At 46.5% G+C, this 27,214-nt stretch overlaps 2 protein-coding genes across 7 annotated transcripts in view; one reads left to right on the top strand and one right to left on the bottom strand.

Moving 5' to 3' along the window:
* The window catches only part of SHMT1 (serine hydroxymethyltransferase 1), a 26,343-nt gene extending 8,853 nt beyond the window's left edge, over nt 1-17,490 (top strand). For all 3 annotated transcript variants that reach the window (XM_079135273.1, XM_079135274.1, XM_079135272.1), the window contains exons 4-12: nt 757-872; nt 1,164-1,324; nt 7,661-7,742; nt 8,231-8,443; nt 10,082-10,198; nt 11,838-11,960; nt 14,724-14,840; nt 15,837-15,947; nt 16,296-17,490. In XM_079135273.1, coding sequence (XP_078991399.1) covers nt 757-872; nt 1,164-1,324; nt 7,661-7,742; nt 8,231-8,443; nt 10,082-10,198; nt 11,838-11,960; nt 14,724-14,840; nt 15,837-15,947; nt 16,296-16,468 — 1,213 coding nt within the window. In that variant the 3' untranslated portion in view covers nt 16,469-17,490. The remainder of the gene's footprint in view (nt 1-756; nt 873-1,163; nt 1,325-7,660; nt 7,743-8,230; nt 8,444-10,081; nt 10,199-11,837; nt 11,961-14,723; nt 14,841-15,836; nt 15,948-16,295) is intronic.
* On the bottom strand, nt 1,331-27,092 carry SMCR8 (SMCR8-C9orf72 complex subunit). Of its 4 annotated transcripts, none has more exons than XM_079135259.1 (3): nt 24,249-27,092; nt 21,873-22,164; nt 1,331-2,729 (listed from the first exon to the last, which is right to left on the bottom strand). In XM_079135259.1, exons 1-3 carry the CDS (start codon nt 26,603-26,605, stop codon nt 2,718-2,720), a joined length of 2,661 nt encoding a protein of 886 aa, XP_078991385.1. In that variant the 5' UTR covers nt 26,606-27,092; the 3' UTR covers nt 1,331-2,717. The 4 variants fall into 4 exon arrangements, with proteins under 4 accessions (XP_078991385.1, XP_078991383.1, XP_078991384.1 ...); XM_079135257.1 differs by lacking the exon at nt 1,331-2,729 and adding an exon at nt 14,851-15,015; XM_079135258.1 differs by lacking the exon at nt 1,331-2,729 and adding an exon at nt 17,309-21,077.
* Between the last annotated feature and the right edge of the window lie 122 nt (nt 27,093-27,214).

Here is a 27,214-nt window from a genome sequence, read left to right as displayed (position 1 = left end):
ATACACACACACACACACTTTTTTTTTTTTTTTTTTTTGAGATAGAGTCTTACCGGTGTTGCTGGACTTGAGTGACCTCCTTCCTCAACCTCCAAAGTGCTGGGACTGATGAAAGTGTCACTATGCCTAGCTTCATTTTTGTTTTGGAGGTGTGGTTTCTGGTACTAGAAATTGAAACCGGGGATACTTACCACTGAGTTATATTCCGAACCCTTTTTATGTTTTTATTTTGAGACAGGGTCTCACAAGTTGCCCAAACTATACTGGAACTTGAGACTCTCCTGTTTCAGCCTCCTAAGTTGTTGGGATTACAGGCATGCATCACCACACCTGGCCATTTGTTGGTTGGTTGTTTTTCACAGTCATTATCAAAGTACAGAATGTGACATGATCTTTGTAAATTTTAGCATTTGTATTCCAATGGACACAGAAAAAGAAGGGTCACCCTTGGAGAATGTATTGTCATTCTATTCTGAGATGCCACTTAAGTTCTCTGTAGAAGTCTGAGAGTCAAATTGACGGCTTTGTCTTTCTCCGACTGTGAATAACTACCTTTTGCCTTGTGCCTTGGTAGATTTACTTGGTAACAGTTAATATTTCATCAGATCCTTCTAGCAACTTTATAGGACAAGATGGGGGAGCTGAGACCTGCTCACTTCCCTCCTCTGTATTCTTCCCACCCGTAAGCTTTGGACTCTGCGAAGTGCAAAGGTTCGGGACCACAGTGGATGTGGGGCTCCTGCTTCTCTCCCACAGGTATTATGGTGGGACTGAGTTTATTGATGAACTGGAAACACTCTGTCAGAAGCGGGCTCTGCAGGCCTATCATCTGGACCCACAGTGCTGGGGAGTCAACGTCCAGCCCTACTCAGGTGATTGCCACATCCAGATAGGCCCATGCAGCCCCTTCATGCCAGGCCCCCAGGCTGATGTTTACCAAAAGGAGTCCTAAGTAGGAAATAAGCTCCCAGCTCTGCACTCCATGAACTTACTCTTCTCTTACTCTGAAGAATACTGGTATAGGGTTACCTCCTGGGGCTAAGAGAGGTCATGGTGATGGTCTGGTACATTCTCAGCCTCTCCTGGATAATCACCTAGTAGCCAAACTCCTGGATGCCACTCAAGAAGAAATAGTCATGTCTCTTCCGGCCTCCCTGTTTCAGGCTCCCCTGCAAACTTTGCAGTGTACACAGCCCTGGTAGAGCCCCATGGGCGCATCATGGGTCTGGACCTGCCTGATGGGGGCCACCTGACGCATGGGTTCATGACAGACAAGAAGAAAATCTCTGCTACATCCATCTTCTTTGAATCTATGCCCTATAAGGTAAGGGCTTATGTGTCTCCATTTCCTTTCATTGGAAAAATCTCTGGCATCTGACTGACTGCTCCTGTCAATTCAAGTAGTTTTGTTCCTGTGATACTTCTGGAAACCCTGCCTTGCACCATTTCTCATTTCCCTGTCCCCAACTCCTCAGATAACCGTGGCCCACTGGGGACAGCTGGGATAGATGGCTTTATTTTTTGTTTCGTTTGCCACCTTAATCAGGCAAAGAAAATACAGATTTGAAATGGTGTTCTGGTACCATGAAGGGAGGGAGTGGAGTGAGCAACAACTAAGGAGGGTTCAGATGCAGCCAGGTGGTTGCCACCCCAGAACTATGGGAACAGCAACTAGAGTAATAACTCTTAGCAACCAGGTCAGCCACAGCTCTATCTTCATCAGGAAACAGCCCCACCTGGATTCCCTGTGGACTAGCAGCTGTAACAAGGACTGCAGTGACCCTGGCTCTAGCAACAATACCACTGTCAATGACCACAGACCTCTACACCCTAGCTAAAACCAGCCCCTGCCTATACGTGGTTTCAGCCCAGTCCTCCAATCACTGCCCACTTTGCACAGGCCTATCCTCAGCCAGCCACAAGCAGCCATATGTCCATAAATGGAACCGAAACCATCAGAAACTGCCCAGGGTTGCCTCTAGGATTTGTGGGGCCCTGGGCAAATATTCTTTAACGGGAGCTCCATCTGTATAAATACTTAGGTTCAAAAAATGCATATAGGAGGTAAGGGCTCGTTTTAGACATAGTGATTTGTCTATAATAAACCCTGAAGGTGATGGGTAGAGAAGAAGTAATGTTCAAATTTTTTGTTGTCTAGTGTTGTGATTCTTGTGCCTAGAATTTTGTGTGTGTGTGCCTTATTGTCAAATGGTGTCATTCCTGGTTGTTTTCTGCTTGCTACCAGGAGAAAAAAAAGGTTTTAAACTTGCTAAATATTGGAGGTATAATTTTCTTCTTTCAAGAACAACAAGCCAGTATTCCACGTTGGCATCCCATGTTCTTTGTGGTGACCTGTTGATTGTTATGTGTTTACTCAACCTGTGTCTCAGTTCTGATAGTGACACATCAATTGTTTTGTGTGTGTGTGTGCAAGTAGCTGTTTGTTTTATGGAAAGCATAGGTGTTTCCAGTCACAGATCTTCTCAGTGGCCGAGGCCAGCCTTAAGGCTAGAATTTTAAACATGACAACAGTAAAAAAAATACTTTTTGTTTGGATTTAGAACATAAAAGCCAGTTTCTACTGTTTCATTCACTGTCGAAAGAACTGTGGCAGAAACTCCAGGATAGTAGCACTTACCCATAGTCCTAGCCACATGGGAGGCTGAGGCAAGAGGATCAATTGAACCCAGAAGTTTCAGTCTAGCTTGCTCAAAATTTTAAGACCCCATCTCAAAAAAAAAAAAAAAAGAGAGAGAGAGAGAGAAAGAAAGAAAAGAAAAATTTATGGCAGAGAGTAATTATTGACTTATTTTCTGGAGCCTTCCATCATGAGACCTTGAGGCCTTGGGCAACTTCTTGCTTTTCTCTATTCCTGAAGAATTTATTCTGGGCATTAGGAAGCAAAGCCCTATGCTCCAGTTCCCTCCAGCCATCCCCAACTTGATATGCTCTCTGCAGGCTGCAGCTCCCTGGGCAATAATGAGGGACCTACCTGTGGCAGGCCTGCAGGAGTATAGAAGGCAGGGCCCAGGACCCTGGCTGATGAGGGCCATTGGAGGCACAGCCTATTTGCAGGGTACTGTGAGTGCCACCCTCAAATTCTCGGTGAACAGGGCAAAGACTGGCCTGATTGGCCTCCACCAGCAGCCACAGATGCCCTGCCTCTTTTCTAACCATTTGGGGGACAGGAGGTGTTGTGGAGTGGCTTTCCTACCCAGCCTTTCCCCAGACCACCTGCCTCTGCCTTCAACCCTTACCCTGTTCCGTGGGACTCTGTGCAATTGCCTAATGCAGGGCCAGGCATTCATTTCCCTATAGAACAACAGCAGCAACACTGAGCTTCTATTATCTGGGTTCTAATCCACCCTTGCATGGTCTGCTCTTGTCTTCCTCTATGACTGAAGAATCCCTCCCATTCCCTGGTCCTGTGGGACTGAGGTTGGGTCTCTCTTCCTAGCCACCAGCCTCTGCACTGCCCTTGCCCCAATGCAGGTTGTTATAAGTGCTTAGGAATGTTCAAGGAGCATTTGAAAGAGACAGTAAGAGTCAAAAAATTAGTAAAATCTTTAAAAACCTCCAAAGTTTAAAGAAAAACATGGAGGGATAGACCAGCAACAGATGTTTTTTTTTTTTTTTTTTTTTTTTTTTTTTAATTATGGCTTTAAAAAAATTGCAGGGACTGAGTGTGTATCTCAGAGGCAGGGCACTTTCTTACCACGCATGAGACCCTGGATTCAGTCCACTGAAGAAAAAAATTTTTAAGCCTTTTTAAATTGTTGAGATGAGATTGCATTATGTTCCCAGCCTGGGCTCAAGTGGTCCTTTTGTCTCAGCATCCTGAGTAACTGGGACTAAAGGTGTGTAGCACCACACTGGCTGTGTCCACTTTCTTAGTAGGGATCAGCTAGGATAAGTTTCATTTGTCCAGTTCAGAAAAACTACATGCTTAAAACCAAATGTTGAGAAAAAACTACATGCTTAAAACCAAAATGGTCTTTCAACCTGACTTAGATTATGTCTCAGTGTCTAGAACCTTGCATGTAAGCCTCTGTAATTGTGCTGGATTGTAAGTGCTTTGTTTGGGGATGACTAGCAAACCTGGAACCTTTCACTCCAAGTGTGCCGGTAGTTTTTAGTAAGGCAAGTGGATGAGGGGAAAGAAGCTCAGGGTGGAGGATGCAGAGCATGAAGTTTCTCTTGGTATCGCCTCCCCACATCCCAGACCTGGCAGGTTTTCCCTGCAGTAATCCCCTTCCAGTGTGTTTATCTCCCCTTTACCAATATATTTTAATATAACTTTAATAAACTGAACTAAGAAACATATTTTAAAAAATATAGCTCAGTGGTAGAGCACTTACCCAGCTTGCATGAGGCCCTGAATTCAATCCTCAACACCAAAAAGAAAAGAAAAAAAAAGATAATTTTGTATTTCACATTTAGTTCTGCAATTAACAAATCCATTTCCTTAAGTACTTTGCATTTATTCCTCGTTCAACTTTGTTCTCTTTGACCAACATCTCCCCATTTATCCCTCCCCACAACCTTTGGAAGCCACCATTCTCTCTCTTCTGTGACATCCATTGTCTTAGATTCCACATATAAGTGAGATCATGAAGGTTTTGTCTTTCTGAACCTGGCTTATTTTACCTAGCTTGATGTCCTATAGGTTCATCCATGGTATCACAAATGGCAGAATTTCCTTCTTTTTTAAGGTGGATAGGCTTCCACTATGTGTCTACTCCACATTTTCTTTACCCATTCGTCTGTTGGTGGATGGTTGGCTTGCTTCCATATCTTGGCTCTTGTGCATAGTGTTGTGGTAAAATGGAAGTACCTTCCGCAAACTAATTTCCAAGTTCTTAGGATGTCTACACAGAAGTAGGATTGCTAGATCTGAAATTGATTTCTGTGTGTAGTATGAGGCACCAGCCACGTAACCTTTTTTTCCATGTGGATACCCAGTTGATCTAGAGCCGTTTACTGAAAAAGCAATCCTTTCTCCACTGCATGGTACTGTCACTCCTAACATTGACCAGGTAACTTATATCACGTGGGGTTCTGTTTGGGGGCTCTCTTCGTTCCGTCAATCAGATTGTCTGCCATTCCATAAATATTGCCTCAGTGACTTGTATTTTAAAATTGCTTTCAGTAATGTACTGTATAAAGGTCTTATTATGAAACTTCCACCGTTCCTCTCTTGTTAGGAACACAGGTTGATGAAGGAAAACAGGTTTATTCAAAACCATCCCTGAGGAAGACAAAAAACGTTTTTCTAAAATCTTCATCTTCTGCGGCTCAGGGGCATGAACAGTTTGTTGTTGTTTATTTTTGTTTTTGTTTTTTAGGGGAGGGTTGGCAGTAATGGGGATTCAACTCAGGGACACACTATTCCCAAGTTACAAGCCCAGCCCTTTTTATTTTAAGACGGGGTCTTACTAAGTTGCCCAAACTTGCCTTTAACTTTTAGTCCTCCTGCCCTAGCCTCCCATCCAGTCTTCTTGTTTTCTTGTGATACTGGGTATTGAGCCCAATGGCTTTCTATCACTGAGCTACATCCCTGGCCCTTATTTTTAATTTTGAGACAGGTTCTATTTAAGTTGCCTAAACAGGCCTTGAACTTGGAATCCTCCTGAGGTGGCTTCCTGAATTGCTGGAATTATAAGGATAGCCAATATACCTGTCACACAAACAGCTTTTATGAGAAGGAAAAGAGGGTGAAACTAGGTAGGAAAGACTTGACCATTCATCTCATTCTACTACAATGCAGGAGACAGGTTTGTGAGGGAAAACAGCTGTCATTCAAAGCTGGCTTTATGGAAGATAGATGGGACTTTTTTCTTTCTCAAAGCTTCATCTTCCAGGACTCCAAGAAAACAGAAAACTTTTATAAGAGAGAGCACAGTGGGACCAAAGGCAGAAAATATGTATGTGTAGATTTAGCTAGGCTGTGCTCATCAGAAGTTTGTCACAGTCTCAATCCACCCTCCCTCGTGGGGGAGGGAGAGCAGAGGGAAGCCCTTCCTTCTGAATCAAAAACAATTCAGATTCATATCTTTAATTTCATAGAGACTTTGTTGCAGGGGTAAAATGGGACAAAAGGTAGGAAATCCATCCTCTGCCTCAGTCTCAGTCTTTGTTGCTGCCTTATCACATCAGCGGGAACATCAGCCTCCTGGAGGGTAGGTAGAGGAAATAAATTCAAGAAAAACATCTTCCGAAGGGAAGATGGAAATAGTCTTCAAATTGTTCTGCCACCATCTCAGATACCTCATGTTACATGTTTTATGGTTTTTGAGACATAATAACATTATTAAATTTCATTTTTATTGATTTTATGTACATATATAATTGAGTTTTGATTTTGGTTGGGGGTATTGCTACTGGGAATACACTAAGTCCTTTGTGCGTGCTAAGCACGAGCTCTACTACTGAGCTGTACTCAGTCCAATTTTTGCTTTTTGATGCTATATTCAGTGACTTCACTAAGTTAATTTGTTCATTCTAATAGTTTACCTCTAGACTTTGCTGGATTTTTTAGGTGCCCAGTCATGCTATATGTGAAAATATCAGCTTTTCATTTCTTTTTTTTTTTAAGTAATACACATTTTTTTTTAAAGTTGTCAATATTTATTTATATGCGATGCTGAGAATTGAACCCAGTGCCTCACACATGATAGGTAGGCACTCTACCACTGAGCTACAACCCCAGCCCCAGTTTTTTTATTTCTTATTTCCTAATATTCATGACTTTTATTTTGTTTTCTTATCTCATGGTGATACTGAAAACTTGGTCCTTGTCCCTGGTGCTGATCCAATAATGAGGGCAAGGTTTTGAGAAAAAGGAAAAAGAAGTTTTATTGATTTGCTAGCAAACGAGAAAGGCAACGGACTCATATTTCAGGGAGGCTGCAGTTCTAACTGCCAGGGGAAACAGAGGGCTTTATAAAAGGGGCAAACAAGGGCTAGGCTTCAGGTATGCCTATCAGAAAACATAATTCATATCTAGATGGTAGCCTTGATAGCCATTTCTTAGACCTGCTGTTACCAAACTCCTAAGTCTGGATTTTTTATTCCTGTGGTCAGTGACTTGAAGGACACATTAACACAGGCTAGGACAGGAAGAATGTTAATGTTGCTTCCCCGGCATCTAGGGAAGAGAAGAGGGAAAGGAGAAAAGAGAAACATGTCAGTTTTAAGCCACTGGTGGTCAAGCAGCAAGGTTTATGTCAAAAATAAAAACTGGACCCCTATTACATGAAAGGTACTAGAGTAGAAGTGGTATTAGCCGGCAGGTTTTTTGTTTTATTTTGCTTTGTTTTATCTCATTTCTGAAGGTCATAGTGTTTCGGACTGTGTATTATGTATGAAGCCTATTTGTTGCATCTTTTTCCTTCTACCAGGGCTTTGGGTTCCTCCTCAAGGCGTAGCACCCCAAGGCCAGGACTGTCTTTGCTTCCTGAGGCCCCTCAGGGCATCCTGGTTGTGAGCCATACTTGGTTGTCTAAACTCCTTGTGCAGGCTGAATATACCCGTGCCCTCCCCACCTTCAAGTCCTAGTTTGGTACGTGGTTTCTGTTGTCATGGTGGTTGGAAAGGCAGGAGGCATTATTGGTTGACCAGAGGAAGCAGGTAAGCCTGTGTCTCCCTGACACCCCCACAGGTGTACCCAGACACTGGCTACATCAACTACGACCAGCTGGAGGAAAATGCCCGCCTCTTCCATCCAAAGCTGATCATTGCAGGTGAGGAGTGGGGTGAACAGTGGCCTTATTCATAGGCAGTGCCTGTGCCTATTACAGAGGATATGAACAACAGTTCCATCATGCCCTAGTTCACTGCTGGTTTCTGCCTTGGGTAGCTAAGCTTCTTGGCTCCAACTACATTTTTTTCTTCAAGGACATATTTGTATTTGCCACCATTAGTGCTTGGTGGAATAAGATCTGAGGCTGTTCTGAGAGAAATATTTAGAAATGTTAATCCCTTCTGACTCACTGGGGTTGACTTTTACAGGCCATCTCGACCACCATGACCTTGAAGAGGCAGGTCACAGTGGTTACCTTCAGCATGAAGATGTTTTTTGAGGGCATTCTCCATTTCTGTCTTAGAGAGTTTAGAGCAGAGATCTTCAGACTTTCTTATCTTCACAGCCAGAGGCCATTTTGTAGATTTGCACTGAAGCTAACTTGGCTGCCCTCAGGCATCTTTAACTCCACTGTCATTCTTGTCTCAGGAACTAGCTGCTACTCTCGAAACCTGGACTATGAACGTTTGCGTAAGATTGCAGATGAGAGTGGGGCATATCTCATGGCAGACATGGCACACATCAGTGGGCTGGTGGCAGCTGGTGTGGTGCCCTCCCCTTTTGAACACTGCCACGTGGTGACCACCACCACCCACAAGACCCTGAGAGGCTGCCGTGCCGGCATGATCTTTTACAGGAAAGGTGAGCTTTTGAGTGTTGGGTGGATGGGTATTGGGTCTGACATGTCTCCTGTGGGAGTTCAGGTTTGGTTGAAGAAGCTGAAAAAACTCTGACCTGGAAATTCTTGAAAATAATAGGATGCAGCCCCTTAAAAAGCTACTTAGGAAGGAGCAGTGACAGGCTTTACAGAAAGGATGTACAAGGACGTCCTGAGCAAGAATTTGGCCTCATTCCTGTGTATCCAGGTGCTAGGAAAACATAAAGGAAATCAATAACCGCTCTGTGGAATGACGCAGACACTGGTGCATGAACCTTAATACAAGTTCAATCATTTTAGTGGGGAATTTCTCTTTCCAGTACTTTATAGCCTGTCTGTAAGCATTTGAGCTCCTTATTTTTGGATTCCCGTACCTGGGAAAACCACTTGAATGGTCAGGTCATTAGTTAGTCAGCCTATGATGACATCTGTGCCCCAGCCTCACATCAGAGAAGCCACCCCTCTGATAGCTGCGTTACTCTTTCCCCTCATGCAGGGTCTCCTTGCCCTGCGCCAGCCAGGACTTGACCCAACTAGGTGCCCACTCAGTTTCCCTGAGTCCTGTTGCCCCTGTGCTCCACTGAGAACCTTCTTCAGTGGGGTTGATGTTTCTGAGTCAGGTAACTTTTCCCACCTGCCTAGGAGACATTTCATTTCTGCCATTATGTGTTAATGTGATTCTTTAGTCCCACTGCTGACTGACTGGAGCCAGTGGACCAAAGCAAATCCTGGCTCTACCACACACTATGTGGTCCCAGGCTGCCTGTGCAGCTTCTCAGTGCTTCATTTCTTCACCTCTATAGTGGGACTGTAGTAACAGCACCTATCTCAATGGAATGCCATTTGGGAGATGAAATGAATTGACACAAAGTGCTTAGAGCAATTCTTGGCTCCCAAGACACTCCATTTGGGTTGTGGATGTGGCTTAGTGGTAGAGTGCTTGCCTGGCATGCGTAAGGTCCTGGGTTCCCCATCAGTGCCAAAAAAAAAAAAGAAAAGAAAAAGAAAAAACTCCATAGAGATTAAGTTATTACTGACTAAATATTTTCTCAGAAAGAAACCTTCCCTATGAGTAGCCATCTGAGCATTATCTTGATTAGGTCATCATCTTGTACATCTTTAAAAAATGCCAAAGGCATGAGCTTTGTTACAGTCTCGTGGAGAGAAATTTCTGTCTTTTCAGCTTTAAAGCTTCATTATAGTCATGTGTTATGGAGAAAAGATGCCATCATAGGCAGCAGGTGCTGAAGTTAGTGTTCCAGTCATGTCCTATTTCCAAAGAATCCCAGCAATTCAGGAGGCTGAGATGGGAGGATCTCAAGTTTGAAACCAGCCTCAGCAACTTAGTGAGGCTCTTCTCAAAATAAAAGGTGCTGAGAATGTAGTTTAGTGGTAAAGCACCCCTGGACTCAATCTCTGGTACAAAAAAAAAAAAAAAGAAAAAGCATCAACAGCAAGGGCCCACTCTGCTCCACAGCCTTACAAACCAGCTGTCCTCGCTGCCAGAAGTTAAGGCCATACTGGTGCTTTCTATCCCATGGACAGAGTAGATTTGAGTCCAGATAGGGAGAAGACAGAGGGTCAGCTTATAGGACTGCATTTTGATGGTATTCTTTACCCAGGAGTGCGCAGTGTGGATCCCAAGACCGGCAAAGAGATTCAGTACAACCTGGAGTCGCTCATCAATTCCGCTGTGTTCCCGGGTCTGCAGGGAGGTCCCCACAATCATGCCATTGCTGGTAAAGCATCACCAAATGTACCCCAGAGCCCTTGGGTGGTATCAGCAGTCATGGTGGCCTCTCATGGTTCCTTATTTCCAACCTGTCCTCCAAAAGTGTGTGCCAGGACGTCTACACTGGGGAGGGCACTTGGGGAAGTGCCCAAGTGGGGGAATCATCACTGTCCAGGAGATGCTAACGCAAAAGAAAAGGTTTACTCTTGGGATTGGTACAAGATGAGGATACTCCTATCCTCATCTTGGAAGTAGTGTCTGCTCCACTCATGGCCATCCTCAAGTGAAACTGTGGGTCAGGCCAGAGCCCTCTTTGAGAAATAACAAGGAAGAAATCAGAAGAGGGCACAACAAAGGTTGAGGAAGATAGGATCCAAACCCTGCCAGACAAGTTGCCTTTCACTGACAGATCCTGCCTGTGGAGGTGAAGGCCCCTGTGTCTGACCCTCATTCCCTGGGGCCAGATTGATAACTCCTGGGTTGATTCTGTGACTACCCAGCAGGCTCTCATTGATATATATTTTTCTATTTGGACAAGTGACCTAAGACATCTCTGATGGTCTGAGTCATCCCACTGTTCTAACAAGGTGATTAGTAAAACTTAGACTGAGGAGCTCAGGATGAGATGTGGCTTCTTGGTAAAGGAGGAGGTGACCTGAGAAAGCAGCCAGTGGTGGAATTGTAGACATAAGCATATGGGAAGCATTGGGAGCCTAAGGTCAGTTTTCAGGTTCTCTGTTTGCACCTGCACACTCAGTATCCACAGTTCCTTCTACTCTGGAATGCTGGGGTCACCCAGTGCCCAGCCACTGTTCTCACAAACCCTGATTGGAAGCTCAGTGATAGGACTCAGGTGGATGGATTTTGCATGATCCTCCATTTTTTTGTATGTGTCCATCTAGTAAAGGAGCCCTCAGCACTGAACACAGGTGCCAGATGAGTCTGGATGGTGCAGGACAGGGCTGTCCCTTCCATCCAGGCATAGACCTGAGCGATCAGCCTAACTTGACATCTACGTACCAACTTTTGGGGCAGCTGAATGTTGATTTTCACACATTAAGCTTATAAAGGACTATGGAATCCATCTTACTTAAAAAAGCTATCACACAGTAATCTTATTAGCACTGAGTTTCCATTCCTAGAGAAAGCTTACCTCGAAAGCAGTTGTTCAGAGAAATGTTTCCTTAGTAAAGTCTACAGTAATCATAGGATTAAAGAAATGGCGCTGGGAGTGTAGCTAAGTGGTAGAGCACTTACCTAGCATTTGCAAGGCCTTGGGTTCAATGCCCAGTACCACAGAAAAGAAATATATTACTGGTCACTGTGGTGTATACCTGTAATCTCAGCTATTTGGGAGACTGAGGTAGCAGGATTGCAAGTTTGAGACCAAATTCAGCAACTTAACTAGATCCTATCTCAAAACAAAAAAATAAGAAAGCTATTATATAGCTCAATGATAGAGCAACCCTGGATTCAATCCCCAGTATCAGAAAAAGAAGAAATATATTATTTTGGAGTAAATTATAATCCTCACACCCTTAGATGACATTGCAAAGCAAGGAAGCATCAGGGAAAACGAGGGCTGCTTTTGATTCATCATCTTTCAATTCTTTCCTGCCTTCCTGACCCATCATCTCCCTCTTCAGGGGTTGCAGTGGCCCTGAAGCAAGCCATGACTACAGAATTCAAGATCTATCAGCTCCAGGTGGTGGCCAATTGCAGGGCTCTGGCTGAGGCCCTCATGGAACTGGGCTACAACATAGTCACAGGTACAAACGCCACATGATGTTGGGTAGGCCCGCTTTCCTCGTGGGTGATCAGAATGTGACCTATAGAGTGTCAGCTCTGGGCACTGCCACTGTAACAACTCTCACCTCCTTGGGAGGAAGCTGTTAGGCCCTCAGGTGGAGGGCCTCCTTTGTGGCCTCCCTGTTCCTTATGCTTTTCCAACTGCCCTCTTGGGTGGGCCACATGTGATAATAGTAGCTGCTATTCATTACCCAGCATGAGGACTAGATACCCTTAGAACAGCTTTATAGGGGAGTACCTGAAGCTCACCTGAGAGGTTGGGCTGCAACCAGCACACTCCTGTAGGTGTCAGAGCCAGAACTTGAAATTGGTGGGACCCAATACCCTCCTCTATACTGTCTCACTCTGAAGTCAGGTCATGGCAGGCTCTCCCTGCTAGGAGGGAGACCCTGTTTGGCTGTATTTTCCTTGAGAATTGGCTTGCCAGAGACTTGTTTCCTTTAATACAAACCCTCTGGATCTAATTGACCATGAATGAAGTGGACTTCCAGGTCATTCCAGGTGAGGACCCCACTCTGGCGTTACAACCCATGTCACAGACACTGCAGGAAAGGAAGACGGCGTTTTCCTCAAATGTCAGTTGCCATGAGGAATGGTGGCTTTATTATGCTCACAAGGCTGCCCTATTTATAGCCATGGTGATCCAGAAAGGTGGGCCATGGCATCTGTAGACTTAGGGGCTTTCTCCCTCTACCCTGTCCTTCACTATCTACAGATATTCCAGATCCCACGGTTTAAGGAGTGGGACTCCTACCAAATTGCATCCATTAGTGGCAGAGCTGGCCACTTTAGTGGCCCGGGGCAACACCCATCCAGCATGTTCTACTTCATGTCTTCAAGATATTGAAAATCCAATATCCAATGGGAATAGAAATCCCTATGTGGACTGTGGCCTTCAAGACTCCTTAGATCCATTTCTCAAGCCTGTTGTGCAAGTGAATCCCCTGGGGATCCTAGTAAAACACAACTTCTGACACAGCAGGTCTGGGATGAGGGCTGCATTTGTAACCAGCTCCCTAGTAGCACTGGTCTGGGAACTGCCCTTGGAGTTGCAAGGAGTTAGGTCCTGTTCATTTTAGTCACAGAAAAGCCCTGGTATCAACAGTGTCTTCCACCTTTCTACATCCCAGGTCTGCCCTGTCCCTGGTGACATCTTTTCTCACTGCTGTTTGAGATGTGGTACAGACATCGAAGCAGATAATGGCTGTGAATGTCTACTTTGTGCCTGGCACCATGTCAAGCACTGTGTACAGTATCATGTTTAAATCTTGTGACAGCTTTTTGAATTATTGGTCTTTTTATACAAATGGGCATCTGAGGTTCCAAAATGTTGAACTGTCTGACAGAATCCACATTGCTAGTCATGGACTCAGCCATGGAGCTCCAAAGCTAAGCTGTTAACTTAGTTTCCCCTGCTTAATGAAAGTTAAAAGTGGAAAGACCCAGGGGCTCCAAGGAGTTTTGGGACTTTTGGACAGGTTCAGACAGCTCTGTTGGCATTGCTATCCTCCTGTGTTAGTCAGTTTTCCACCACTATAGCAGATACCTCAGGTGATCAGCCTATAAAGAGAAAACATGTCTTTTGGCTCACAGTATTGGAGGTTTCTCACCTACAGTCCTGTTGCTTTTGGGTCTGTGGTAAGGTAACACATCATGGCAGGACTGGTGTGGTGAAGTATATCCTCACTTCATGACCAAGTGTCAAAATAGAGAAGAGGAAGGAGCTGGGTTCCACTGTTCCCTTCCAGGTCACATCCTCAATGACCAAAGACCTCCCACTAGGCCCCACCTCTTAAAGGTTCTACCATCTCCCAAAAACATCACATTGCAGACTAAGCCTGTAACACATGGACTTTTGTGGGGCACTTAAGATCCAAACCATAACATCTGTACTACTTTGATAATAGAGGCTGAGTATTCCTAATCCAAAATCAAATTTTCTGATAGTGATGTAGTACCTAAAATATTTTGGATTTTGAGTTTGTGGGTTTAGGGATACTCAAACAGGAAAGTCTAGCAAATAGTGAACGTGAAAAATTCCAAATCTGAAACCTCACGCATTCTCAACTATCAACACCACAGGGTTTGGAATAAAATGAACGAGTCTAGCTAGTAGTGTCTAACACCAAATGTGTACTCAGTGAGTAGGTGGTTTCCCCGCCTGGTAGTAAGTTGAACCTCCTACCCACCACTCTAGTGTTTCCCTAGAGGAGCCTTTAAGATTGGTGTCAGAAAGGCTCTGGTGTGGCTCAGTGATAGAGTCCCTGCCAAGTATGATCAGGGCTTTGGGTTCCATCCCCAGCATGGCATAAAAAAATCAGTGCCGCTTAGGAAATTTACAAGTTAATTGTCAGAAACCAGAAGCTGCAAACACATGGACCCAGAGGAACTCTAACCCTGCTCTGTTGTGTCATGTCATGGGTGTCAGTAGTCTGAGCCACAAAAGCCACTAGATGTTTTACCTGGCAGCCATCATCCCCACCCACCATGCTAAGGACTGAACCCAGGGCCTTGTGCTTGCAAGGGCAAGCACTCTACCAACTGAGCTATATCCCTAGCCCCCCAGGGCATCTTTTCTCCTGGGTAAGTGATATTCAAGGCCACATGATAGGTGCTTACTTTCCCACCTCCTTAGTCTTTGCCTCCTCCACTGGCTGCCCAGTTTCCTTCACTTGGTTCACAATGAGCCTCTTGTATTCCATCATGTCCAACTCTGTTTCCAGGTGGTTCTGACAACCATTTGATCCTCGTGGATCTCCGTTCTAAGGGCACAGATGGTGGAAGGGCTGAGAAGGTGCTAGAAGCCTGTTCCATTGCCTGCAACAAGAATACCTGCCCAGGTGAGACTCCTCTTTGGTCTTCTTTTCCACACACACCGTCTGCATTTCTTCCAGCCAAATTTTATCTGATGAAAGTATTTCAGACCTCAGATCATTGGGAGACAAATACACCATGCTAGGGGGCAGTTAACCCTGGGCATTCCCCCCATCCATTCCTTTGGATTTGGTTCTTACCCTGTAGTGAGCAGAAAGGAAAAGGCTGATAATGGAACCGTGTGTGGTACAGGCTTTGATGAAAGGCAAGGTCTCTTGGAAACAGGCAGTATTTCTCAATGTATAATAAAATGGTAACACATTTCAATCCTAGGCAGATGTTGACCTTTTTAGGAGGAAGGGATACAACACAGAAGACTATTTTGCATACTGTTAAAATAGAATAGCCAAAACATGATCCTGCCTCTTTGTGCCTCTGGTACCACTAGTTTTTTATTTATTTTATTGGTTTGTTATTGTTGATGTTTTAAGACTGGGGATTGAACCCAGGATACTCTACCACTGAACTATCCCACCAACCCATTTTCATTTTGAGACAGGGTCTCCCTCAGTTGCTGAATCTGTCCTCAAAATTGTGGTCCTCCTGCCTGAGCCTCCCAAGTTGCTGGGATTACAGTTGTATGCCACCCCACCCAGCTTCTGCTACTTTTTAAATCAGCTATATTCTTCACAACTCTTATTATTCTTGCTAGGTCAAGCCAGGATCCTCAGGCCAATTCTTTTTGCCCAAGTGTCCTTTTTAAATGTAAGTCAGGTGCAGTAGTGTACACCTTTAATCCCAGCTACCCAGGAGGCTGAAGCAGGAGGCTTGCAAGTTCAGAGCTAACCTTGGCAACTCAGCAAGACCTAAAATTTTTAAAAGGGCTGGGAATGTAGCCCCACAGTGGCAGAGAACTTGCCTAACACATGAGACTCTGGGTCAGTCCACAGCACTGCAAAAAATGAATAAATGCCCAAGAGCTCTGAGTTTAGCTTAGGGGTGGAACCCTATCTGTCTTGAAGGTGACAGAAGTGCACTGCGGCCCAGTGGTCTGCGCTTGGGAACCCCTGCACTGACATCCCGAGGACTCTTAGAAAAAGACTTTCAAAAAGTAGCCCTCTTTATCCACAGAGGTAAGATCAAGATTTGGCATGTCTGCCACTTTCTACTGTATATGAAGTTTCTAACTGTGCTTGAATACCTGAGATCCTGCCCCTAATGATGTCTATGTAAGGCCAAGTGATGGAAACAAGGGACACAAAATCACCCTACTAAATCTTGTGTGAGAGATTTATAAATTTATGCTGCTCAGGGATGTCACACACAAGAATCACCTTGAGGGGAACATTAATACCTATGAAGTTTGTCCCTCCCAGCTGGGGATATTGTGGCAGTTGTGCTTTGGCTTTCAACGATCCTCCCCTTTGGGGTGGCTAGCGTGGGGTGGGCCCACTGGTGAGTGGCTATGTCTTATGGCACAGGGATAGAGCTGACTCTGCAAATTCAGAGCGACGTGGGCTCAAAGGCCACACTGAAGGAGTTCAAGGAGAAACTGGTAGGGGATGAGAAGCACCAGAAGGCTGTGCAGGCTCTCCGGGAGGAAGTAGAGAGCTTTGCTTCGCTCTTCCCTCTGCCTGGCCTACCTGACTTTTGAAGCTGTCATCCTACTTCCTGTACTTGCCTTGGTGCCACCTCTACACACTGGAAGGGCAGTCAGGGGCACTGCCCAGGGAGTCGCCTGCTTGAGGAAAGATGACAGAGCTTGCCTCACAAGGGACCTACTAAGCGCCTCTCTGCCCTTTGGAGGTTATTTCTTTTAGACTTCTCATTTTCACAAATTGAAATTTATTTAAATCTGATTATTAGTAATCTGGGACAGGTTATTAAGGAATTTAAATTTGAACCTTCCTCAACAGTTGAATATAATTCTAGAAAAAGAAAATACTGTATAGCCCTTTAGGGTTAATCATTTAGACATCTGTACAGGACAAAGCTATTAGAAAGATCCCAATATTTTCCTCTGCATTCTCTGAGTTGCTGGGCTTTCCCCTGACTTGCTGTGACAGGTAAGAAATGCCCCAGTTCATAGCTTATAAATGCTGCCCACTCTTCTGTTTTGTTGCCCAGTGGGATAGATGCCAAAGGAACACTGAATTGTGACCATTACAACTAGAGAGGGTAATTCTGAAACTTCTGTGCTTTAAAATATGTTAGACAAGTATATACAAGGGGTACCCAGTACAGTTGGAGCATATGCTGTCAGCACCTCAAAGTGTGTCATAAAAGGGCTGGGAGAATATATCTCACTTGTTAGCATGCACAAAACCTCATGTTTGATTCCCAGGATCAAAAATAAGTATGTACAAATGGTCTCTTCCACCTTCTACCCAGTGAAGGACCCAGTCCCTTCTTGGTTTGAGAATCAGCCAAGGGAAAGAGCCTTTCCTGCTCCACCCAAGATAACCAACTCCCTCCTATAATCAAGAACCCAATGTCACCTTCCCAAACAATCTTTTATTTTTCACATAGCTGAAGTGCAAACCATAGTGACCATTAAGCACAATCAAAATTTTAACCACAGAATGTCTACAAGAATTATAGCTTTAAAAAATACAACCAATTTTTATATTTCAAAAATAATCTGAACTCAAATAAATTAATTTCTTAAAAAGTCTACTCCTTATACTGTTTGTTTGGCATTTACTCTGTTTAAACTCTTGTGCAGTAAAACACCTGTGAGATGCTGTCAATGTATCAGTCCTACTCCTGTTCCAGCCACTGTGACAATTGCAGCTTGTGGGGTTGGGATGCACATTCACAGACACCACAGGAACATGCAGTAGTAAAATAGCTTTTTAGAAAATAACAAGAGTTCATCACAGATTGTGGTTCTAGCTGCAACCTTAAAAACGGCATTTCTCTCCATTCAACATGCAACTCCAGCTCTCCAGTGTTTGCCAGCGTGAATATGGCTCCCTGGGGTCCTATCTTGCAGGTGATGCTCCTTGTGACCTAGCATAGAGTCTGTTGTTTCTTCCACTGTGTGTAGGGACAGCTGCAGTGTTCTTCATGGTTATGGGTGACACGCCAGTCCCCATCCCTCTGCCTCTGATTTAGGAGCTCTTGTACTACCTAGGTAGTTTTAAATTCAAGGGCTTAACTCTCCCTCAGCTGAAGATAGCTGGACAACCCCAAGACCCTGTGTGAAGCCTCCTTTTTGGAGCTGAGAAGTCCCTCCTGGAAGCTAAGCCCATCCCAGCAGGTTAACAAGCTGCTGAGTGCTCTTTTGCCATCCCAACATCCCTATCCACTTTTGCAACCTCCTTCCTGAAGCTTTACCCAAACCTTAAAAGGCTCAGAGGTCAAGGGAGGGGGGTCAGTAAAGCTTATCGTGCCCTGCCTTATCAGCTGAGTTTGACTTCACTTTTCCAATCAGAAGTAGAAATTTGAACCTTTTTAATTTTTTGCAGTCTGTTAATAGTAAATCTAGAGTCCAATTGTCATTTCCAATCATGGTCCTGGCTGACCTGGCACTACCTGCTGTGCAGGGAAGGTTCAACATGACAGCACAAGACACTGGCTCACATGCATAGTTCAGGTTGTGTAAGACATGCATACGTTCAGCAGTGGCAGATGAGCAGTCAGTATGCATGCAAGATGTCCAGGGAGTGGAGGACTGCTCTCTGCCTCCACACCACATGGCTCAACTGCAACAGCCCCGGGAACTATGGAGGAATCTACTGGCTTTCCTAGGATTTTGAAATGGGGCTTACTGTGTGGGGTTGCAATCTGTAGTTTTGCTCCGGCATCTGATCTGAAATAAGTTAAAAGTTAGATGGGGAATCACAGTCCATTTCCAAATTTGGGAACAATGTAACTTCAGCCATTGTAAATTATGGAAGAGTCACCCTTCCATTAAAGTAGCAAGATTCCTAGGGAAAGTGTGAGGCAGGAGACAGCAGCTCAGGCCAGTGTGCCTCACCTGCCCCACCTGCTAGAAGGTTATGAGCTCATCTCTAAAATGGAACTTCTGAAAGTTACTAGTATATCAACTGGCAGCCTGATCTGGTGGTTCTTCACCTGGACTGCTTTAAAAATTGTGGGGGAGGGAAATAATGGGTTGGAGGTCCAGTTGAAACAAACCTCAGACAACTAGTTTTAGTACCAGGACCCTCAAAGCAATAGTTAGGATTAAGTAGTAAGGGGCACTAATGTTAACTTCCTTTTTTGGGAAGTATTGTTTTAAAATGTCTTATGAATACTTCAGATAAAAACTCTTGAAGACATCCCATTACAAAGGTCTCCATACCCTCACGGTACGTAGATGGGAAACTTCTGGAAGGTTGATTCCTCCAAAGTGGAGGGGCTAGGGAGTGGCACAGCATTGGTATTAATTAATTGCCTCTGCCCAAGCTATGACTCAGTGTCAGCACCACTTTCAAGATCCTTCTAAAAGAAACACACTTTGTATCAAATAAGTCTTTGAAACCACTATGTGGAAAAGGTTAATTTTTAACCAAAATATAAATTGGGAGTTCAACCATTAGTCAGTGAAGCCATCTTTGCATAATGAAGAACCACTCTGAAGAAGTTTCTTTACCATTTCTGTGACTGTGGCTGCCCCATGGGCCACCTGTTCTATTTATGGCCCCCCCCAAGTCTCTTGCCTTTTAATCTCTGAGCTGCCCTTGAGGCTGAGTGCCAAGCAAATACCCACAAAGGGACTTCCACAGATGACCTGCATGGCTTTAGCTTCCAGAAAGCCAAATGTGGCTGTTCATCTGCCTACAGCTCATCTTCCTCCTTTATCAGTTCTCCTAGTGAACACAGTGTTAGCCATGAATTCCTGTGCTGGTGTGACACATAGGAACACAACTGCAAAGGTGCCAGTGATGGTTTCCCAGCCAGTCATTTGGACTCCACAGACCTTCCCTCCCTTCAAGATAAAATATCACAAAGTTATGTCCTTGGAGGCATGAGAAGAAAGCACTTAGCCACTCAGTCAGAAAGCAAGGTAGCATCTGGAATATGATAGGGGGAAACGAACAGGTTGAGGGATCACATGAGAAGATAGTCAACAGATGTTCCAGTCAGAAGTTGCCTAGTGACCTGTGAACATGTGTACTGAGCACAAGGACAAAGAAAACTGACAGTATACAGGCAGTGCCATCTGCCACAAAAGGTTTTCAGTCATAGCCTCAGAAGTAAAATCACACACACTGTCACAGAAATGCAGACCTAGACTGGAAGCCAGTGGCCACGGTCAACAGGCCACATGTTTATGTCAATGACGTAGATAAGGAAAGTGACCATGTGAGTGATGTGACACAAACTTTGGTCACTCGGCTTCCACCAGCAGTTTCTGCCCCTCAGTGAGAAGTAGACCTGCCTCCCTCCATCAGAGACCATGATGGTGGCATAGTATGACAGAGCAACCAGGGCTCAGCAGATGTACACACACAGCTGACTCAGGTCCAGTTTACTGCAACTTTCATGGAAAAAAATTTAAAAGTAGTAACACCCAGAGTTTTCTCCACTAAGGGGAAAAGAATGCTTTAAAAAAAAGATATTTTCAGGGTTGTGAGACACCACCCCCCCCCCCCCCCCCCCCCCGCACACCAGTGGCAGCAGTGGAAGGAGCCCTAGGGAGGTCATGCTGGCTGCCATCAGTGGGACAGCTGAGGGGACAGGGACCAGAGGGTGTCTCCTTCCCAGTCTCAAATGCCTTCCTTGAAGGGGGACCCACATGGGGATGATCATGAACTGTGGAGACAGGTGAGCACAGCCTTCCAAAAGGTAGGTCCTCAAAGGGAGAGTTGTATGGGAGCTGGTCCAGGAAGACCTGCCATTTCAGTTTCTGCTGGCCAGGATGACACCCACACCAGCCAGCTGAACAGAACCCTACTGTGCCCCACCCAGTCCAGGAGACCCCATGAGAGGTAGTGAAGTGGTTGCAAAGGTTTGCCATGGGTGGCTACTAGAGTATACCTCTACCAAGTCCCAGCCTGTCTGTAGAGCTTCCTAAGGGAGTCAGTATTCCTGCACTTGGGCTGGGAGGAGCCAGTGGGTGGCACCAGGAGAGCTGCTGGCAACTCATCTCTTGCACAGTGTGGTGATGGCTTCATGGCCCCATGGCCTGCTCCATCTGCAGCTCCCAGAGCAGTCGTCATGCTGGCTGTGGTCTTCTGCACCTGCTTCACATCTGGGCCTAGTGATGACCAGGAAGAGTGATCTCTAGGGGCCATTCACAGGCATTTTCTTCCCTGGTGGAGGTGAGGGCAGAACAAGAGGCTGCTCATGACCTTTGGGGCCCCAAAAGTAAGCATTTCCAATCCCCAGCTGGCCAGAGCTCTCTCCCTCCAATTTCCTTCATTCATGGGTCTTCCCTGGGATGATGGGCTCCAGAAGGCCAAATAGAGGGCCACAGCAAAGGTCTCAGTGAGGCAATGGATGTTCTCTCATTCAGTTTTCCACCAAATCACCAGTTAGCAGGCTGCTTCTTTAGCCAATTTTGCCATCTTGAGAGTCCAGCGATGTTGAATGGCCAGTGTTTACACCTCTTCCCACCAAGGACTAGGGCCTTCTCTCCCCAGCCAGGCCACCAGCCCCCTCTGTAAGCTAAGGACACCCGCTATCTGGTTACCGCTGCACCAGGGAGCTATGGAAGCCTGTCACTGATCTTCCAAGTGCCTTCAGAGCCAGGCTCCCACCTCTACCCAGTTCACCTAGCAGGCTGCCGGGAGCCACATGGGAACTACAGCTGCCACCACTGTTTTCCTTCACCAACACCACCAGAGGGCTCAACGGTCCAGCTCAGGCAACCATCTGGTCATGCCAACCCCTTCCCTTCCCATACCCTAAGTCACAGGTCTTGGTCACAGCGGCTGGGACCAACTTCAGATTTTATACAAAAAGCTGGGGACATAGTCAAACCTGAGCATAGGGTGGCTGGACCCAGGAGACTCCTGCATGTAGTGTAGCTTTAGCAGCTCAGCCAGGTACTGAACCACCCTGACATCTTCATTTACCAGGCCCAGGTTCAGCCTCAGGAAGCTCACCTGGCGGCTGGCAACCAGCTCCTCCGTCTCCTTGTCATGGGCAGGCAGGTGCAGATGGTGGCAGAAGGTGTAGAGAAAGGCCTTGGAGCACAGCTGGGTGAGCATGCTCTGGACATGCAGGTAGTAGGTGCTGCCCCGCTTGATCTGAGTGCGGTGATCTGCCAAGCGGGGCACCAGAGTGCCCCTGTACAGGGGACAGCGCAGGGTTTTGTTGTCCAGGTCAAGGATGCTCGTGTAGCGGCTATAGCGGCTCAGGGCATGGAGGGTACCCGCACTGCCAGGGGAGGCCACTCTGAAACAAACAAGTCAAGGTAAGGAGGAAGGGCAGGGATCAGGAAAATGGAGGGGCAGACACTATGATCATGAGGCTTGCTGTCTCCAGGGTAATTCCCACCCAGCGAGCACGCACTGGCTCCTGTAAGACAAATCTGATCATTAGGCTCTTCAAAGGTCTCCTCACTACCCTCATGACCAAGTTCAAACACCTTGGCTTGCTCATAGGCCCTGTTAAGTCTGAATCCTCATCTAGTACTTACTTGAAGAGACTTTCCCTAGAGCAGGCCAAGCCTTTGTGGGGCCTCAAAATCCCCTTCACATTTGCTCTGCCTACAATGCCCTCTGGGCTTGACTCATGCCTATTTAAATCATGTTCATCCATCCCTGAGCTGCTGTGTTCCTCTGCTTCTGTGACCCTGGTCAAGCGCCTTACCCCGAGCACTTCTCTATGATAGAGATAACAGTTCCTGCTGTTATATTCTTCACTGGGTCACTGCAATGACAAAATGAGCCACCTTAGTATGGTGACTGGCCCATAGTCAGTGCTGCTTACCATCATCTTCACAACTTTAAACTCAGCCCTGATCAGTGTGGTGATGCTGTTTACTCACCTCCCCACTTCACAAGGAGCATCACCATCCTAGAAATTCTAAGACTAGCACTGATTTGGTCTTATCCCTCACACTGCAGGAAAGCAGTGTGTATTCCAGGAGGGAAGAGGTGGCTTACCTTGTAATTCTGGCACTAGGCAGCGCCTGGCACTTAGCTGTCCTCATAAATATTTGGCAAATGACCTTTTTTCTTAGAATGGTGGAGTGACCTACCCAGAAATGGGCCAGGGTAGGGTGGCCCCAGAATTCAGATCTGAGAACCCCTTCTCCTCCTCCAGGGGGGGCAAAGACACTGCTCACAGACCAGCAGCCTTGCCTGGCACCCTCACCTCATCATTCATGGATCATTGCCAAACTTTTAAATTCAGCCAGCTTGGCTCTCAGATCCCCTCTACAAGGCACTCCAGGAACCACCCGAGCCATTCGTCATTCTGAGTCACCCTGGTCCCAGATAAGCCATCATGTGTTGACAGATTGATGAGCTGCCCCTACTTGTGTCTTTTAGAGTCTCTACCTCTGACAAATTAAAAGTTGGGAGGAGAGGAATAAATTGGAGAACAGAGGGAGGTATGTGTGAGGGATACTGACCCATCATTCCACAAGTTAACAGCAGCCAAAAGCAATCCAGGAAAGCCTTTCCTTTCAGGGCAGACCCAGTAGCAAGGACTGGATGGTTTCCTGGGAGGCCCTAGAATGGCTCATCCAGAAGCCTACCAGGTACTCAGCCATGCCTGGCCCTTTGGTCTTCCTGACCCAGTGACTAGCCAACCCACCATGCAGGCCAAAGACCCAGATCATTCTCCAGGCACCATCCCCTCACTTCCTGTGTGTCACTAAGTTGCTTCTTTCATCTTCTCAGAACACAGAAAGCATCCCACTTATCTCCCTGAATGCCAATGCTCTGGTAACCTGTCTCCTCTCCTGAATATGAACTCTTCCAGAGCAGTGGTCTTGCTCAGGTACCTCCAGCTTGTTCCCAGAACCTGCTGGCACAGCCTGGAGTGGATTCTCCAAAAGAGATTCAAGTCAAGAAATGGCACTTGCTGCAACACCACCCACCACCCTAAAAGTCTAATGCAACAAGGGTCGGAGTGAGGCCTAAAACTTCCACTCTAGGGCAAATAAATAGGGGACTCAAGATGGTGGCCTTATTGATATTGGGGACCCATGTAAAGTCCACATTCTTATGCCAGACCAAATAAATAAGAATCTTCAGGGTGAAGCCCAGGAATCTATGATTTTTAAAATCCTCCCAAATAATTCTGACACAGCAGGACAGACTGGGGTTGGCAACCACTTAGGAACTATGCCCCCTCCCCCACCCAGACAGTAAAGGAAACGGAAGTCATAGATAATGACTTGCCAAAAGCAACACTATGAGTTGGTGTTGGGCCCTGTTTAGAAACCAGGCTTCCTGATCCTGTCCATGACACAATCTGCCTCATCTCAAACTGACCAGGGCCTTTCCCCACCACCTGGAGCCAGTTACCTCTGCAGGCCAATAAGCTTCCACTTCTGAAAATCCATAATGTGCAAAGGGGAGGAGACCCAGTGCTTGACAGGTTTGGCATAGCGGCCATAGTTGGGGACAAAGATAGACAGTGCTGTCACAAGCTTCCTGACTATAGTCTCGTCTTCCCCCAGGACCACTAGCGTCCTCCCACTGAGTAGGGAGTAGATAGCTGGGTGGGCAAAGGGGTACTGGCGGATGAATTTTAAGGCGTTCTGGCCAGCCCGCTTTTTATGCCTCTCAGAAGATGGGCCAACAGGATGAGCAGAGGAGGGAGTCCTGTCGGAGCTGGTAGAGGCCACACTGCTTACGTAGCTGGTGGTATCCGAATAGTTGTCCAAGCTGGTCTTACTGACATCCCGGCTAGCCAGCAGATAGCTTGGGTCCAGCTCATAAGCTGGGAACGCTTCACAGTTGTCTTGAGAAGAAGGGTTGGTGTTTTCCACTGCAAAGTCCACATGGAACCTTTCATCCTTTTGCCTATAGCGCTGTGGGGGGATACTCACCACACCATCCTCATCAGAGAGAGTGTGGGCCGGAGTGGGGAATGGCACCAGCTTACCATCACTCTCTTTCCCAATACAGCAAGAGGAGTCTATTTGGGGTGGGGTGTTTTCCAAGTTGCCCTCTCCAGCCTCACCCAACTCTGGTGGACTGATGCTTGCCTGGAAATGGATGGCCCCCTCATTATCTGCATATGATTCTTCTTCATTAATGGCACTTGGGTAGCTGGCCTTAAAGTCATCAGGGATGAGGGCTTCAGAAGGACAGGTGCTCAGTACTTCAATACTGTCCTCACTGATGGTCCTGTGGCTAACTGCTTTGCTTCGGACCACCAGGGGGCTCAATGGTACTGTGAGGCTGCCCTGGCTGTCAGACTTAGACAGCACAGAGGTGGACTTCTCCGTGCCCAGAACCTCAATGCTTTCACCACTGCTGATACTCCCTTTCATATCCATATCCAGGTAGTCTGGGTTTTCCTGGGGGTCAAAACTGCTTGACTCTGTCACCTCTACTTCCTTGTATTCCTCATCTCCAAGTTCCTGCTCCATCTTGATCAACACAGACTCCACACTGGACTTATAAGAACCAACACTAATTAACACTTTAGGAATTGGGCATTCTTCCAGAGGTCTGGAAAGCAGCTTGTCTTGTCTGGGCTGAGAGGATACACTCTCTTGTTTCTCCACCATCTTGTCATCAACCTCTACAAAGTCTTCAAAGAGGAAGTTTGTTATGTGCTGTTGTTTTAGAAGTGCTCTATCAATCTGACTGGTCAAAAGGTAGCACAGGTCTCCTCTGAACATGTGCTCGATGTGGCTCAGCTGGGCCAGAGTCTGGGTGAAATACTCAGTGTCACAGAGTTCCTCCAAGGTCTTCAACTTCTTGTCAAAACACTTGGTGGACTTTGCTTTGATGAGTTTTGGGATGTAAGCTGGTCGGCAGGTGTAAAGGTCTGTGTCATCAGTCTCATCAGGGTTAGAGGTAGCAGGTGCCTGGTTGGCATGATCCTGGGTGTACTCTATCTCACCAGAAGACAAGTCAGACCCCTTCACCTTCCGATGAGGGTATGAGCGGATCTGCTTCAGCAGGTCTTGATGTTCAATGATGGACTTCTCCACGCTGGCCAGTTCATTGGCTTTCTCAATGGCCTGAGATGAATAAAAGCCTTTGTCATTGGCTTTCTTCTGGATCTCTGTTTCTGTGTGCAGCACTGTCCTCGTGTAATCCAAGTCTTTCAGTTTTTTTTCAAGTTCTCCAGCAAATGCCTTCCTATTGCCTGTCTTCAAGCATTCAGATGCTTTGGAAAATTCAGCTGAAAGCTCCTGGAACTGCTGCATGATTTTATGCTGGTCTGCTGAGATATAAGCCATGCAAAAAGGCCTCACAAAGCCACGGGCCTCCAGGTCATACAGAGTGAGGTGGTGCACATATGCGAAGGCTCCTTCCTTGGAGTCTCCCAGCACCACCTTGGAGTCCTCCACAAAGTTCAGCTTGGGGTAGGCAGAACCTGGAGGATGGCCCACAAAGGAAGCCTGGTAATCCACAGACATGATCCGCAAAGAGAAGTAATTGAGATCAAAAGTACCAAAAACTTTGGTGTCATTAGGGATGGTCAACAAAGGTTGGGGTCCCACCTGCTCAGAGAACTCAGAAATAAGGATGAAATCCCTGGAGAACTTGGCCCCAGACAGTTTTGACCATGGGTTGGCTCCCTGGCTGGCAAAGGGGAAAAGCGGCACTGAATACTCCTCCGGCAGGGCTGGCTCATTATAAGGCTCTTCCTCGTATTCGTCTTCTTTGGTGAAGGCCACCACGTCAGGGGCGCTGATCATATTTCCTGATAAATGGAGAGAACATTGAGAGGAAGTGAGAAGCAACGCTGGGTTAATCAAGGCGGCGAGACCAGGCCTCGGAGGGAGGGAGGGAAGTCCTGGCTGCCTTCTTCAGGCCTACAGGGGTCCCAGGCTGCTTCTCAGGCACGCCTCGGCTGGAACTCCCCCAGCCCCCTCAGAGATGTAGCTCCTCTGGAGCCCTCGGAGGCCTCATGAACAGCAAAAGCCCAAGTGATCAAAGAGATTGATTGCTCGCCTCTTCCTCCGGCAAGCAGGGCCCGCGCAAGGAACCTGCAGCGAGCGAGGTCACCGGCACTCCCCCTGAACACGCTGCAACAGCAACAGCCCCGGGTCGGGTGCCCAATGCAGGCTGCCAGCGGCGGCAGGAGTCAGCCAAGGGTTGCCGCCCCCACAGCCAGAGGGCAGAAACCGTCGCGGCTCCTTGGACGCCACAACTCCGAGCCAGCTACCGCGGTGCCGCCATCTTGGTATCACATGACTCTCGGTCATCGGTGTCGCGTGACCCGGAAGCGCCAGGTCTGAGTTGGAGAGAAAAAGATTAACTAGACAGAGCGCTTTGAAAGGGACTATCCGGCAGCCGGCCCCTTC

The sequence above is a fragment of the Sciurus vulgaris genome (assembly GCF_902686455.1).
Source record: "Sciurus vulgaris genome assembly, chromosome: 3".
Classification (NCBI taxonomy): domain Eukaryota; kingdom Metazoa; phylum Chordata; class Mammalia; order Rodentia; family Sciuridae; genus Sciurus; species Sciurus vulgaris.
This window is presented reverse-complemented; position numbering and strand designations above follow the sequence as displayed.